At 46.6% G+C, this 16,204-nt stretch overlaps 1 protein-coding gene across 6 annotated transcripts in view; it reads right to left on the bottom strand.

The window, feature by feature from the left end:
- Positions 1-16,204, bottom strand: part of IPO9 (importin 9) — a 204,363-nt gene that overhangs the window by 69,339 nt on the left and 118,820 nt on the right. For all 6 annotated transcript variants that reach the window (XM_073320215.2, XM_073320210.2, XM_073320212.2 and 3 more), the window contains 3 exons: positions 15,258-15,417; positions 5,642-5,868; positions 648-796 (listed from right to left, as the gene is read on the bottom strand). In XM_073320215.2, the coding sequence (XP_073176316.1) occupies positions 648-796; positions 5,642-5,868; positions 15,258-15,417 (536 nt within the window). The remainder of the gene's footprint in view (positions 1-647; positions 797-5,641; positions 5,869-15,257; positions 15,418-16,204) is intronic.

Raw genomic sequence — 16,204 nt, 5'->3', positions numbered from 1 at the left:
TCCGTGACAGACATGCAGCCTTATTCATAACAGCCAGTTAGAATGACATAAAACCACCTTCTACTTATGTGCTTATAACCAGGTATAACATATACTCCTCTCTGCTGGTTATTATAAATATTTTAATCATGAATTAATGCTTTATAAATGGAATCTCAATATAAAGCATGATCCTATATATTTTACATATACACAGTTACATGTGAGGTGTTTCATTGTGTACACAAAGGTGCAAACTCACATGGAAGGATATGTACAGCTTGGGTTCTAAAAACTGTGCATGTACCATGTTCATGACATGTAACATGCATTACTGGAGAATGCCCTGTTGTGAGAAAACTTACTTCCATAGGTTGCACTATTTCAAATGGTAAGAAAGAGCTAACGACACTTTGTAAGGACTGGAAGAAGGCTGACAGACAACTGAGAGATAAAAGACTATGATGTGCATTTCTTCCAAACCTGGAGATCTCTTTCCCACAGAAAGATCTCAGTCACTGAAGACATCGCTCAATAGTAGTTATGAGCTTCCTTTCTTGCTCTTTTCATACCAAAACAGGTTGATGGAATGGCATAAAGCCAATGCTTTTAATAGGTGCAGCAAGAACCCAACCTGCAGCTAAACCATCGTTTGCCATAGTACTTACTGCACAAAGCCCTGCTGGAATCTTATCAGCAGGAGCCTGCATGATGCTGACGAGAGTTGGGATTAGTCTCATCTGCATTGGACCCTGGCAGGCTTCTATCTGTGCTAGCTCCTTAAAGATATCTTGGGCGAGAGAGGCAACAACAGGATCTAGAGTGAGAAAGCACCAGTTACTAAGACAAACTAATGAGTATTGGTCTAAAATTTTGTTGCTATCATTTCAATAAGGTAAACTACAAATTTTATTACAGAAAGTTACACGAATAGTCTTTACTGGAACATCCAGTTTACTTTCAGCCTCATTAAGCAACTAGAAGTAATCGGAAGAAAATTCAGTCAGTTTCTGTATGGCTATATGGCATTTACTAAACAATTCTGTGCATGAAGGTAGACTTTCAGTATATTTGTGTCTGTAGCCAAGGAACCAAGTATCATGCTGCACAATAAATCTGATACAATAGGGAACTGGGAATAATGTGGCATTTCACCCTCACCCCTTTGCCCTTCATCGTCCCCCAGACCAGGGCAGTAAGTACAATGTTTAATACAAATGATTTTAGTATTGAACTCAATTTTATGCCATCCACAAAATTGCAGCCTTCAGTCTGGGGCAGAATTTTACAGTGACAAAGTTTAACTACACCACAGAAATTGTCAGGGGAAAGTTGGAAGTTTTGACACCTGGGTAGGGAACGCTAGCTTTGGCACCTAGAAATACACGGAAAACAGTTATGGTTTTTGGTATACAGGAAGCAGTTTAGGGCTTCAGTATTTGGAAGGGGATTTTTTTCAGAATGGGAACGAGTTAATTTAAAATTTGGCGGTGGCGCATTTGAATTCCTCATTCAGGCAACCCAAACAACTACCAGCACTCAGTTACGTCACTGGATAGCTACCCAATATCAACAATAAATAAGCAGAACAAATTGATGTTTCTGTTAAGATATTCTACAATAAAATAGTTGAAGTTTACATACAGCTATCAAACTTAATGACAGGTTAAACTTCTCTTATACATTTATCTTATACTTTATGCATCCAATGAAGTGAGCTGTAGGTCACGAAAGCTTATGCTCAAATAAATTGGTTAGTCTCTAAGGTGCCGCAAGTACTCCTTTTCTTTTTGTGAATACAGACTAACACGACTGCTACTCTGAAACTTCTCTTATACAGTTATAATGATTAAGGGTGTCTGGAGACTCAGGCTGGCATTACTACATTACAAAGCTCATATTTTAAACATTTTTATTGCAACCATAAGAGCTAGAGACGTAAATGCATAGATTTTAAGGTCAGAACGGATGATAAAGATCTAGTTTGACCTCCTGCATAACAGGTGATATAATTTAATTCAGGTTTCAGAGTAGCAGCTGTGTTAGTCTGTATTCGCAAACAGAAAAGGAGTACTTGTGGCACCTTAGAGACTAACCAATTTATTTGAGCATATATATAAGTTTATGCTCAAATAAATTTGTTAGTCTCTAAGTGCCACAAGTACTCCTTTTATAATTTAATTCAGTGATTCCTGCATCAAGTCCATAACTTTGTCATCCAATCTCAATTTAAAGATCCCCGGAGGTGGAAAATCCACTGTGTCCCTAGGAAGGCTGTTCTAATAATCACCCTCCCAGAAACAACTGTGTGCTTATTTTCAGTTTGAACTTATCTAGCTTCAGTTTCCATCCACTGGATCTTGTTATGTCTTTGCTAAGTTAAATGTATGATTGGCAAAGTTATATAAAGCAATGCATCCTGCTACTCAGTTTCTCTATCTCCACATCACAGAGATACACACCTTGCTCTCGGTCTAGGACTCTGGATTTGTGACTTGACTAAAATAATCAATTTTATATAGTTAATTTTCATGCGATTTATTTCTTACAATCTTCATTTAGATTTTACACGCTGTTGTATAATTGACCTTAAGTCACTTCAGCCTGGCGATGGCATGGCTGATCCTAGTCTTATGGAAAAGAGGGGTTTAAGCAGTGTACCTCTTGCCCCACTGTCTTTCCAGCATCTGATGCCTACACCATATGCCTCCTTTACCTTGGAGATCGACACTTTTCTGAGTGTTGCCAGCTATGTCAAAGCCTTTACACCAGGGGCTCAAAAAGAATGGCAGGCCCATCTCCAGGCCTTCCCGATGCAGTGAGCCCTTCAAGAGGGTGCCTTGGAACAGGCAGCTCATGGGTCCAGTACTGAGCATGATCACAAGAGGCCTTCTTGAGTCCTAAAAAAGGGGAAGTCTGCAGTGCTGTCCATGGTTCCCAAATCTGGTTCCAAGCCAAAACCAGACCCATCTGGGACATCCCCCTACAACATAGGGACGAATTGATCAGCGGGGCCTACAGACCCTAGTTTAAAAAACACTGCATTAGATGTTAAAAGGATCCGAGGTCCAAACCATTTAGATAGTCTCTGACCTTCTGAATAGTTTCTGACTGTGGTCTATAGTAAACAGCATCAGGGGAATACCATCTCCACTAACACACTGAGAGTGGATTAAAGATTATATAGACTTATGCCTTAGCGAGGGCCCACTCCATCATGGCTAATTCCACTTCCGTGGCTTATCAGAATGTCTTTATTGTGGAGATTTCCAGAATGGCTACATGGAATTTAATACACTGCTTGCTGGACTTGGCATCCTGTGGCAGAGTGGGAGTAGCCTAGGGCTGGCTCACCATTCTGTGCACTTCGTAAACATCCCTGCCAAACTGGGAGATAATTAATGAGGTCTGGGTGATTAACCAATTAACAAGGGGATTCAGCTGGGGATCGTTAAATGGGAGACAAAGACAGAAGGAAGGGCAAAGAAACTCGGGAACTGAGAGGTGAGATCTCTTTCCTCCTCACCTCCCTTTATCTAAGGGGGTATGTTGAAGCTTGGGAAAAGCTTTATGGAGATGGAACATGAAGTTCCATATGACACTGTAAATAAAGTACACTGCGGGCAACTTACGTAAGTGTGTGTGAGGACTGTTTACAAAAGAAAGTCAGGGTGCGGGAGCTCACCCCGTGACAAGTGGAGGCTTGTCTAGGATAACAAGGACTGTTTGTGTGCTGGCTCTGTTAAAACTCCTGGAAGGTTTTCTGTAACTCCTTTTTCTGCTCAATTACCCAGTGCAGAAGTTCCTCCATATTGCCGAGTCTGCTGTGCTTTCTCATCGGCTCCCCTTTCTGGTCCTTTGCCTACACTGGAATGAGAAATCCTGGATAAGCCCCTATTTGTCACAGGGTGGCACACCCTGAATTACTCTGTGCAAACAGTACTCATGTGCTCTTATGTAAGTTCACCAGTGTACTTTACTCCCAATATCCTATGCAGCTTAATGTCCCATCACCAAAAGGCTTTTCCCCGGCTTCGGCATACATCCTAGGCACAGGGAGGAAGGAGAGATCTCACCTCTCAGATCCTGATCTTCTTTGCCCTTTCTTCCCTCTCCCTGTCTTCCATTTAACAATCCCCAACTGATGAGCTGAATCCCCTCATTAACTGGTTAATCACCCAGTCCTAATTATCTCTCAATTTGGCCCACACAAGGACACTTACAAAGCTTACAGAGTGATGAGCCAGCCCTAGACTACTCCCACTCTGTCAGTTGCCTCCTTTTAAATTAACAGTTCCTCAGTTCACCCCTGACCTGGACTCCACTGCCTGCTACAATTTCCAAAAAGTGGCAACAAAAATATATACTAAGATAGTGAAATTGTATATGCACACTTCCTGCCTGCCTTTCCCTCTTCCTCATAATTCTTTATATGTCTCTGGACACTGCTGTGGTCATATAAGGGAATGTACTAGCTTCTGCCTCAGTTCTTTTCCCCTGAACCCCAGTCAAACATTCAACACTGAGAGGGCACCTGTGCCTCCACCAAGTGATGCAGCTTGCTAAGGAGTTCTGAGCACAAGGCAGCAGGGAGCCCAATTCCCAGAAGTGTATACATTCAGAGGTACCTCTCACAGGACTAGTTACTAATAAGTAACACCTCTTTAGTCAATTCTGACATCTATTGCACATGCCACACTCTCAGCAGAGGTTGCCTATTTATTCTACCGACTCAAACAGAATTTAGGCAGCACAGTACTTGGGTAACAGCTTAATACATTCAACACTTCAGATTATGAGAGCAACCTTAGAAAACCTGTTCTGTCCACCTTCATCAATGGATGCAGACTTGTCTACACACTAGTGACTGATGACAGTGCAATGTTAACAGAAATCTAGTAAGAGGATGGCTTCAGGCAACAAGGTATGCTGTAACACACAGCTAAGAGTAAACCAATCTGGGATTTTATTGGATAAACTCCATTTAAGGAAACAAAGGGAAACTTGAATGCAAAAATAGTACGGCTTCCTCAGAATGACTTAATACCTCAACTTATTACTTCAGGACAGTAAGAGCCATACTTTTATATACAAAATGCCCTCTTCTGACCTATGAGTCAGCCTGCCCCCTACATTATTCCTGGTGGAAGAAAGTTCTCTTTTCACACACAACTGCATATCATACCAGTTCTTATACTTCACTAATAGTGCAGAAAGCTATTGCAAAACCCTTATCAAAGAGAAGGTTAAAAGAACTTGATCACAGTCTATAAGCACTTATGTGGGTAGAAGATTTAGATGGCAGAAGGGTCTTTAATGTAGCAGACAAAGGCAGAACAAGATCCAATGGCCGGAAGTTGAAACTAGACAAACTCAGGTTAGAAATAAAGTGCAAATTTTTGGAACGACTTGCCAATGGGCTAAATACAGGAATCAACAGGCACAATTCTCTGGCCTGTGCTATACAGGATGTCAGACTAGATGATAATCGTTCCTTCTGGGCTTAATATCTAAAGATAATGTATTTCCAAAAATGTCATTCTGTACATTTTAAATACACACTTCAAATGTCAATTTTACAGGTAACCTGCAGGAGATTAATCTTGACCAGACTCCATTAGCAAAGACAGATCAATATTTAAAAGACACTTTGGGCACATACCATTACTGTACTTGAGGAAGATTGCTATGGTGAAGGGGCAAATTTTGTTCTCCACATTTGCTGTAAATGCTGGGTCTACTGTACAGACAATGCAAAGTGTTTCCATCACAAGATTGAGGACCTCTGAACTGAACTGAGCTGCCAAGTGGATCAGTCCATCCAGGATACTGGGAAGGAAAGGCTGCAATACATGGGTGCTTTCAGAGATCTTCAGCTGGTCACAGTAACTAGATAAGGAATTCATGGTACAAAACACACAAGTATAGTATTTACAATAGCACTAGAGGATCATAGATCAGAGTATTTTTTTCTTTTCTCTCTTTTAATCCCAACTGTATATTTTTTGTTTTAGCCATCTGACCCCAGTATTTCCTTTTTTCCTACTCAAACCCAAATTTTGAATTTAAAAAAAATTAAATTGCTATTAATCTTTTAGAACCAATATGGATGGATCCTCTACATTAGTTTAGATCTTTAAAATTTTGTAATTGGCAAACATGCCCTCCTTGCGTAGCTGTGGGGAAGACCCTATCAAGAGCTGAACAGTTGTGCTTCTTCAGTGAAGAAGATGGGGATTTTCACTCTCTTAAAAGCACCACGAAAATCAGCTCTGCGGGATCTTTCTGTGCCACAGTACACAGTGGTTTGTGAAGTGAACTGGGGCTAGTGCCTCAACTAAGAAAGCATAGGTATAAATAGTGCAACTATGATTTGAGTCCTACATCTATAATGTTACTGTCTACATTTTTGTTTAAGCTTTCAGTGACTGGTATTATACCTTCTAATCAAATCTTCCACTTGCACATCACTATAAAGGGCATTACATTTGAGATCCAAATTAACTTCCATTCTGCACATGCCATCCCTGGTGTTATTCCTCACATTGTACATTTATGAGAGTAAAGTGAAAAAAGCGGTTACTAACCTTTTGTAACTGCTGTTGTTAGAAATGTGTTGCTCATGTCCATTCCATGTTCTGCGTGTGTGCTCGCCACATACATCGGTGCCGGAAGCTTTTCCCTCAGTGGTATCCATAGGGGACCAGCTCTGGCGCCCATATAAGGGACGCTGCTGACCCTCTCCCTCCCTCAGTTCCTTCTCGCCGGAACTCCAACAGTGGGGAAGGAGGGCAGGTCATGGAATGGACATCAGGAATACATCTCAAAGAAAAACAATTATAAAAGGTTAGTAACCGTTTTTTCTTCTTCGAGTGCTTGCTCATGTCCATTCCACGTTAGGTGACTCACAAGCAGCATCCCCGGAGGTGGGTAGGAGTTCATGGACGTGTCAATTGCAACACGGCTCTGCCAAAGCCAGCATCATCTCTAGCCTGCTGGGTGATGGCATAGTGGATCATGAAGCTATGCACCGACGACCATGTTGCAGCCCTGCAGATATCCTGGATAGGGACTTTTGCCAGTACAGCTGCCGAAGATGCCTGTGCTCTGGTCGAATGGGCCGTCACTATCTGGGGAGGTACGACCTGCGCCAGCTTGTAACAAGTGCGAATGCAGGTGGTAATCCAAGATGAAAGTCTTTGATAGGATACTGAGAGGGCTTTCATTCGGTCAGCCGCCATAACAAAAAGTTTAGTCAATTTACAGAAGGGCATGGTATGCTCTAAGTAGAAAGCCACAGCCCGTCTGATATGAAGCGTGCGCATGCACCCCTCTTTGTTAGATGCATGAGGCTTCGGGCAGAAAACTGGGAGAAATGTGTCCTGATTAATAGGGAAAGGTGACACCACCTTTTGCAGGAAAGCCGAGTGGGAATGCAACTGAACCATGGCCTTGCAGAACACAGTGTACGGGGGCTCTGATGTAAGGCCTTTAATCTCGGAGACTCGCCATGCTGAAGCACTAGCCACAGGGAAGGCAACTTTCCACTATAGATGTGAAAGAGAGCAGGAGGCTAACAGCTCAGAGGAGGGCCAGTGAGCCTAGAAAGGACTAGATTGAGGTCCCACTGGGGGACCGGTGGAAAGAGTCTCTCCAGGCTCTTAAGGAACCTGATCATCATCTCATGCGAGAACACCGATCTGCCCTGGATGGCTGAAATGGCAGCCTGGTGCACCTTGATGGAGAAGGCTGGGTCTTGATGCTTTAAATGAAGCAGGTAGTCTAGAATGGACTGTAGAGGTGACTGGGTCGGGGAGATCCCCTGCTCCAACACCCAGCAGGAGAAGCGTTTCCACTTCGCCAGATAAGTCACTCTCGTAGAGGGTTTTCTACTTTCCACCAGTCCTCTGGGTTCAGCCATACAGCATCCACATTGTGAGGTGGAGGGAGGCGAGGATTGGGTGCAGTCACCTCCCTTGATCCTGAGAGCAGATCTGGGCAGTTGGGAAGCATTCATGGGGGCGCTGATGCCAATCCCATGAGCATGCCGAACCAATGCTGGCGGGGTCACGCTGGGGTGATCATGATGACACTGGCTTTGTCCCTCTTCATTTTCAGGAGGGTCCTGCCGATAAGAGGGATTGGCAGAAAGGCATACATCAGGCCCTCTGCCCAAGACAGAAGAAAGCCTTCGGAGAGTGGGGATAAGAGAGATTGACGGGAAGGTGTATGTCAGGCCCTCTGCCCAAGACAGGAGAAAGGAGCCCTTGGAGAGAGCAGACACTTCCTGTTCTATCTGGTGGCAAACAGGTCCACCTGGGGAGTTTCCTACCTCTGGAAGATCTTTCTGACAACCTCCTCATGAGGGACCACTCGTGGTGAGAACAGAACAGCCTGCTAAGGCGATTTGCCAGCTTTTTTTCTGACACTAGGAAAAGGTAGTGCCTCGATGTGTATGGCGTGCCGAATGCAAAAATCCCACGGCCAGAGGGCTTCTTGGCAGAGAACCGAGGACCGTGCTCCCCCTTACCTGTTGACATAGAACATGGTGTCTGTACTGTCAGTCAACACCTGAACTACTTGATGTGATAGCTGCGGAAGGAACACTTCACAAGTCAACTGGATGGCTCTGAGCTCCCTGACATTCATAGAATCATAGAATATCAGGGTTGGAAGGGACCTCAGGAGGTCATCTAGTCCAACCCCCTGCTCAAAGCAGGACCAATCCCCAACTAAATCATCCCAGCCAGGGCTTTGTCAAGCCTGACCTTAAAAATTTCCAAGGACAGCGATTCCACCACCTCCCTAGGTAACGCATTCCAGTGTTTCACCACCCTCCTAGTGAAAATTTTTTTCCTAATATCCAACCTAAACCTCCCCCACTGCAACTTGAGACCACTACTCCTTGTTCTGTCATCAGCTACCACTGAGAACTGTGAATGTTGATGTGCAGTGAGAGCTCGTCCCGGGACCACAGTCCCTGGGTCTTCAACGATCGGAGGTGGGCCCCCCCAGCCTAGGTCAGAGGTATCTGACACTAGCACCTTCCTGGGTTTCGGGGTTGCAAAGGGTGTTCCTTTGGAAATGTTTACTGGGTTTGACACCATTTTAGAGCTGTAAGCACTTGTGGCAGAATCACGAGGACTCTGTCTGGGTGGTGCTTGGCTGGGATGTAGACTGATGCTACCCACATCTGGAGGGGCCTGAGCTGCAGACGTGAATGGCGAACTACATAAATACATGCTGCCATGTGTCCGATTAGCCTGAGGCATACTCTAGCCTTGGTGAGGTGGGCAATTAGAACTGACATCACCTCGAATCTGGGCTTTGGGAGAAAGGCTCTGGCCTGTGTAGAGTCTAGGACTGCCACTATAAACTCTATTCTTTGCACTGGGACTAATGTCAATTTGTATGTGTTTATCAACAGACTCAGTGCCTGGTACATGGCTTGCACCAACAAAATGCTGTGAAGGACCTAAACCTGTGAACAACCCTTGATGAACAACCTGGCTTTATTTTAAAGAATCCTTATTGAGGTTACAGGGACAAACCATCCCGATGTGTAGAAAGAATAGTAAATATGGCAGGCAACTAGCTTGGCTTAACAGTGAAATCCTTGCTGATCTTAAACACAAAAAAGAAGCTTACAAGAAGTGGAAGACTGGACAAATGATCAGGGAGGAGTATAAAAATATTGCTCAGGCATGCAGGAGTGAAATCAGGAAGGCCAAATCACATCTGGAGTTGCAGCTAGCAAGAGATGTTAAGAGTAACAAGAAGGGTTTCTTCAGGTATGTTGGCAACAAGAAGAAAGCCAAGGAAAGTGTGGGCCACTTAATGAATGAGCGAGGCAACCTAGTGACAGAGGATGTGGAAAAAGCTAATGTACTCAAAGCTTTTTTGCCTCTGTCTTCACTAACAAGGTCAGCTCCCAGACTGCTGCGCTGGGTATCACAACATGGGGAATAGATGGTCAGCCCTTGGTGCTGTCACTAGACTGAACGGAAGCCTGTGAACTGGTAGTGGTTTTGTCCCACTACAAACTGCAGGAACCTTCTGTGTCCATGGAAGATGGTGATATGAAAGTATGCGTCCTTGAAGTTGAGGGCGGCGTACCATCTCCTGGATGGGGATGATGGAGGCCAGGGAGACCATGCGAAACTTCAACTTCTTAAGATACTCGTTGAGGCCTCAAGGGTCCAAAATGGGGCATAGACTGCCCTTGGCCTTTGGTATGAGAAAATACCGGAAATATAAACCCTTCCCCTTCGGATGCACAGGGACATCCTCTATGGCTCCAACTAGCAAGAGGGCTTGCACCTCTTGGACGAGAAGCTGCTCATAAGAGGGTCCCAAAGAGGGATGGGGTAGAAGGATGGGAGGGAGGGGTAGAAATAAATTGTAGGGTATACCCCACCACCACAGTGCTGAGGACCCATCCGTCTGTTGTTATAGCAGCCCAAGCAGGGAGGAAGGAAAAAAGGCGGTTGGAAAAGAAAAGAGGTACAGGATCCTGCCGGTAGACTGGGACGTTGCCGTCGGGCGCACCCGCAAAACACCCGCTTGTTACCCAGGGGTAACGGGAGGAACCCAAGTGAGAAGTAGGGCTGGATTTTTGGCCTTGGCGGTGCTTATAGTCCCTGCCCTTCTTGTGATAGCACTCTGTTTGGGTTGACTGCTTGGTCTGAGGCTGCTGTGATTTGAACCGCTTTCTGGCTGGGGCCAGTGTATATAGGCCTAGGGAACATAGGGTAGCCCTAGAGTCCTTAAGCCCATGCAACCTTGTGTCCGTCTGTTCTGTGACCAGAGCCAGGCCATCAAAGGGCAGGTCATGGATCGAGAGCTGAGCCTCTGTCGACAGCCCTGAAGACATCAGCCACAATACCTGCCTCGTTGACATGGCCGTCGCAATGGATCTTGCAGCTGAGTCCGCCACATTGGAGACAGCTTGAAAGGAAGGCCCTTGCCACATTTTTCCCCTCATCTAAGATGGCAAAGAACTTGTGCTTAGAGTCGTTGGGTAGCAAGTCTGCAAACTTCATTATCGACTGCCACACATTGAAATCATGCCTCCCGAGTAAGGCCTGATGGGTTGCTACTCATAATTGGAGGTTGGCAGACGAATAAACTTTTCTCCCGAATAAGTCAAGCCTTTCGCCGTCCTTATTTTTGGGAGTTGGGTCTGGTTGCCCTTTCCTCTGTCTCTCTCTCTCGTTGGCCACCGAAACCACTAGAGAGTTCGGGGCCGGGTGAGAATATAAGTATTCAAACCCCTTCGTGGGGATGTAATATTTTCTCTCTACCCGCTTGGAAATGAGCAGGAGATAGAACGGGGTTTGTCATAAAGCTTTTACCAGCTTTACTATTCCTTCATGAATGGGGAGTGCCACCCTGGACGGGGCCACCAAGGCCAAAATATCAAAGTGTCAGAGGGTTCTGCTAACTCCTCTGCCTCCAAACCCAGGTTTGCCACCACCCTCTTCAGCAGCTTCTACTGTACCGTTGCATCGTCCTGTGGCTCTGTCAGACAAGGACGAGGAGGCGGCAAGGGCTGGCTAGAAAGCTGACTAGATTGTCGGGCTCAACGGGTAGTGATCTAGCTGGCAGCCAGTATCGAGTGGAGTGCCCCAGGGGTTGGTTTTGTTCAACATCTTTATTAATGATCTGCATGATGGAATGGATTGCACCCTCAGCAAGGTCACAGATGACACTAAGCTGTGCAGAAAGGTAGATACACTGGAGGGTAGGGATAGGGTCTAGAGTGACCTAGACAAATTGGAGGACTGGGCCAAAAGAAATCTGATGAGGTTAACAAGGACAAGTGCAGAGTTCTGTACTTAGGAAGGAAGAATCCCATGCACCGCTAGAGGCTGGGAACCGACTGGCTAAGAGGCAGTTCAGCAGAGAAGTACCTGGGGATTACAGTGGACGAGAAGCTGGATGTGAGTCAGCAGTGTGCCCTTCTTGCCAAGAAGGCCAATGGCATATTGGGCTGTATTAGCAGGAGTATTGCCCGCAGATCGAGGGAAGTGATTATACCCCTCTATTTGGCACTGGTGAGGCCATACCTGGAGGCCACACCAGTTTTGGTCCCCCCACTACAGAAGGGATGTGGACAAATCGGAGAGAGTCAAGCAGAGGGCAACGAAAATGATTAGGGGACTGGGGCACATGTCTTACGAGGAGAGGCTGAGGGAACTGGGCTTATTTAGTCTGCAGAAGAGAAGAGCAAGCAGGGATTTGATAGCAGCCTTCAGACCTGAAGGGGGGTTCCAAAGAGGATGGAGCTACGCTGTTCTCAGTGATGGCAGATGACAGAACAAGAAGCAATGGTCTCAAGTTGCAGTGGGGGAAGTCTAGGTTGGATATTAGGGAACACTATTTCACAAGGAGGGTGGTGAAGCAATGAAATGGGTTACCTAGGGAGGTGGTGGAATCTCCATCCTCAGAGGTTTTTAAGGCCCAGTTTCACAAAGCCTTGGCTGGGATGATTTAGTTCAGGTGTGGCCAACCTGTGGCTCCAGAGCCACATGGAGCTCTTCAGAAGTAAATTTGTGGCTCCTTGTATAGGTACTGACTCCGGGGCTGAAGCTACAGTTGCCAACTTTCCAATGTGCCGGAGGTGCTCACTGCTCAACCTCTGGCTCTGCCACAGGCCCTGCCCCCACTCAACCCCTTCCCACCCCTTCCCCTGAGCCTGCTGTGCCCTTGCTCCTCCCCCTCCGAGCCTCCTGCATGCCATGAAACAGCTGATTGGGAAGTGCGGGGAGGGAGGGGGAGGTGCTGATCAGTGGGGCTGCCGATAGGCAGGAGGCACTGGGAGCAGGGGGCGGGAGTGGATGGGGGGGCTGATGACATATTACTGTGGCTCTTTGGCAATGTACATTGGTAAATTCTGGCTCCTTCTCAGGCTCAGGTTGGCCCCCTCTGATTTAGTTGGTGTTGGTCCTGCTTTGAGCAGGGGATTGGACTAGATGACCTCCTGAGGTCTCTTCCAACCCTGATATTCTATGATCCTAAGGGCAGGAGGAGGGGTGGTCCCACTTCCCCCACTTGCGTAGCCTCCACTGAGGCCGGTGGAGGAAGGGTGTTCCTGGGTACCTTGCTTGGACCCTTAGTCAGAACCGGGGGGCGTGTGGGACATTGTCACCGACCTCTCGGACACTCCTGACACAGAGAGCAGTATGAGGTTTCTGTCACCTGGAGAACGCCCCATGGATTCCAAAACTGCCATGAGGCAAGCCATACACTGGCTCGTGGCCCTGGGGGACCCCCCAGATTTGGCTGGGCGCACCTGGCCCAACTGGTCCACTACCTCCTCCTACTCTGAGCCCTAGGAGAAATTTGCATTGGAGACCACTGTGGTACCAATGTAGCCTTGAAGTCTTCTTCGTGGCCGGTTATCCTGACATCTACAGAGGGGGACCAGTGCCGGGGATCCGGGTCCTGTAACTGTCTGCTTGGGGACCAGTGACTGAGCTCAGCAGATCAGCGACTGTAACCTGGCAATCCACGCCTAGAGCTCTGAGATCGGTGTAGTGAGTTCAGTGACCAAGAACAGGATGGCAAGGAGCGCTGCCTCGATCCATGTGACCAATGTCACAAGTCCAACAATCTGTGCCTCAGTGCCGGGGATGGGCCTCGCACTGGCCCAGATGGGGTCCCTCATCCTGAGGACAGATCTCTCCCTTCTGGTGACCCATGCCATTCTGGGGATTGGTAGTGCGCTGTGGCCCTGCGTCGGCCATCAGGAAAGCAATGCCATCCCATGGGGGACCGGTGCCGAAAGTCCCCCGAACAGTGTTGGGAACTTCGGTCAGTTATGGGCAGGTTGAAAGCATGTCCTGGGGGATTGTCACTTTGACGTCAACCGCCATGGTGCCGGGGAGCAATACTGCACAGATGGAGACCATGACACAGGTCCCAGTGGCAGCTTCCCCCTGGAAATGATTACATCTTGGTGGGGCGTTGGTGGCACCAGAAAAGATATGCTGTCTTTTGCAGTCTGGAAGGCCTCCAGCGTGGACAGGACTTCCAGGTGCGGGGACCTCTGCCACTATCTGGGGTGGCTGGTGGGTCTCTTGTAGGGCCTAACTGGCAACACAGGTGCCTGGCTGGCCTCTGGAGACTTGTGCCCCCTGCAAGGGCCTATGCTCATCTCTGGACTTTCCTTTTCCCCACACAGAATGTCGGGGAATGCCCTCGCCCAGCATGCTTCCTCTGCTTCTTACCTGGTTCCGGGGACTGGGACCCGGCCAGAGGTGCACTTCACACTGATGCCACCCTTCTCGGTGCAGTGTCAGATTTTGCTGGTTCAGAGACCGGCGCAAGGTCCGACTCCATGAGGAGTGCTCTCAGCCTTATGTCCAGCTCATTTTTTGCGACATTTATTGCTAATATGGGCTTCTCCCAAACATTTCAAGCAACTTTAATGGGGGTTGCTGATCAGCATGGGCTTTCTACAGCCATCACAAGGCTTGAAGCCCAGGGACCAGAGTATGCCCCATCTCTGGGCTAAGTCCCAAAGGGGACTATCTAACTTATCTACAATTCTAATTCGCTAGTCATTAAAAAAAAGAAACTACTTATCTCAATTATTTACAACAGTAAAGAGAAAAAACCACTGGGTAAGCGCTTGCTGAAGCAAGGAGATCTTCCAGTATCGTCACTGGCGATAAGGAACTGAGGAATGGAGGAGACTGGCAGCACCCCTTACATTGGCGCATATGCACACCACTCCAGAGTGCACCAGAGCCAGACCCCTACAGATACCACGGAGGGAGAAACTTCCAGCACCAGTGCATGTGGTGAGCACACACCCCTAACACAGAATAGACATGAGCAATCACTCAAAGAGGAACAGTGAAATTCCACCTTGAGGAAACACATTATATTAACCCAAGGTTTATCCTGGGTTCCAGACACACACAGTCCCAAATTTGCAGGCTGGCAGATCAAAAAAACTACAGTGTGCTTTTTGATGGAATGGAATTCCACAGATTCCATCAAATCATAACTTATGTTCAGTTAAAATTCAGTCTCAAACGTTTACTAAAAATAGTGAGATTTACTTCAGTTATTTGATGACCGATCTGTAAGTCGTTCATGTACAAGATCTGACATCAGCGACATGCAGAAAAGTGTGCTTCGCTGGAACATACATCAACTTTTCTGTTTTACCACCAACTGTGTCAAGCTCTTCCATCCTCAAATGATTCCTTTCCTCTTCCATTAGTTCACAATCCACCAAGACCCATCATAATGCATGATCAACTTACCCCCAGATAGCTCTGACTGCAGAGATCCGGACTGAAGGAGGTTGGGTCTCATGTAGACCACTGACTGTGGCCTGCAGAAATTGCTGGATTAATTCTGGAGACATAGCAACTGTGAAGCGACTGGCAGCCCAAAGAGCACGACCAAGCAGAAAAGGAGACACTGAAAGAAGACAGAATAAATGTGAATTTTAAGAAATCTAGAACTATTGCTATTCCCCCCCACCCGCAACAAAACCCTGCCATCTCAAAAAATGCAAGATTTGTCTGATATACTAATAGAGAAAGTTTCTCTATATGATAAAGAAGGCTTACAAGCAGGACCACCAAACGTCTTCCCTGTGGACTGAATCCAGCCTGCATGACAGAATAGGAAGAAACAGAGGTTACACACCTGTAACTAGATCCCTATCTGTATTATACGTGTGGGTATGCATGTGCTTCATGCACCTGAGACTAGAACATATTGAGAGTAGCGTTCATTGGTTCACACCTCTGAGCTCAGCACCAAGGGTACAAAGAGAAGTGAGGACCAACAACCTCTCCAGTTCCTTCTCTACTGCAAATCTAATCATGATGCAACACAGAGGAGAAGGAGGGTGGGTGGTGGAATACAAACAGGGACCACACATCTTGAAGAACCTCCGATTACAGGAAAGTAACCTCCATTTCTTCGAGTTCTGGTACTTAAGCGTATTCCATGCAAGGGTGACTGGCAAACAGTACTCAAATAGGAGGTGTGTGCACAGATGCAGCTGCTACAGATGTCTGTAATGCTGTGATTCTAAAGACTGTATTGGCAGAAGAGGCTTGGTCCAAAGCATAATGCTTTGTGAAAGTGTGGATGAACTCCAGGTTACTGTCTTACATCATATGCACTTTTCAAAGAGATGCTACTGAAGTTGCCTGCGCTCTAGTGAAATAGGCCCTCTCCCTGTCTGGAGGAGGGA

The sequence above is a fragment of the Lepidochelys kempii genome, chromosome 21, assembly GCF_965140285.1.
Source record: "Lepidochelys kempii isolate rLepKem1 chromosome 21, rLepKem1.hap1, whole genome shotgun sequence".
NCBI lineage: Eukaryota > Metazoa > Chordata > Testudines > Cheloniidae > Lepidochelys > Lepidochelys kempii.
The sequence above is the reverse complement of the archived record's forward strand: the minus strand, read 5'-3'. Positions and strand labels throughout refer to the sequence as shown.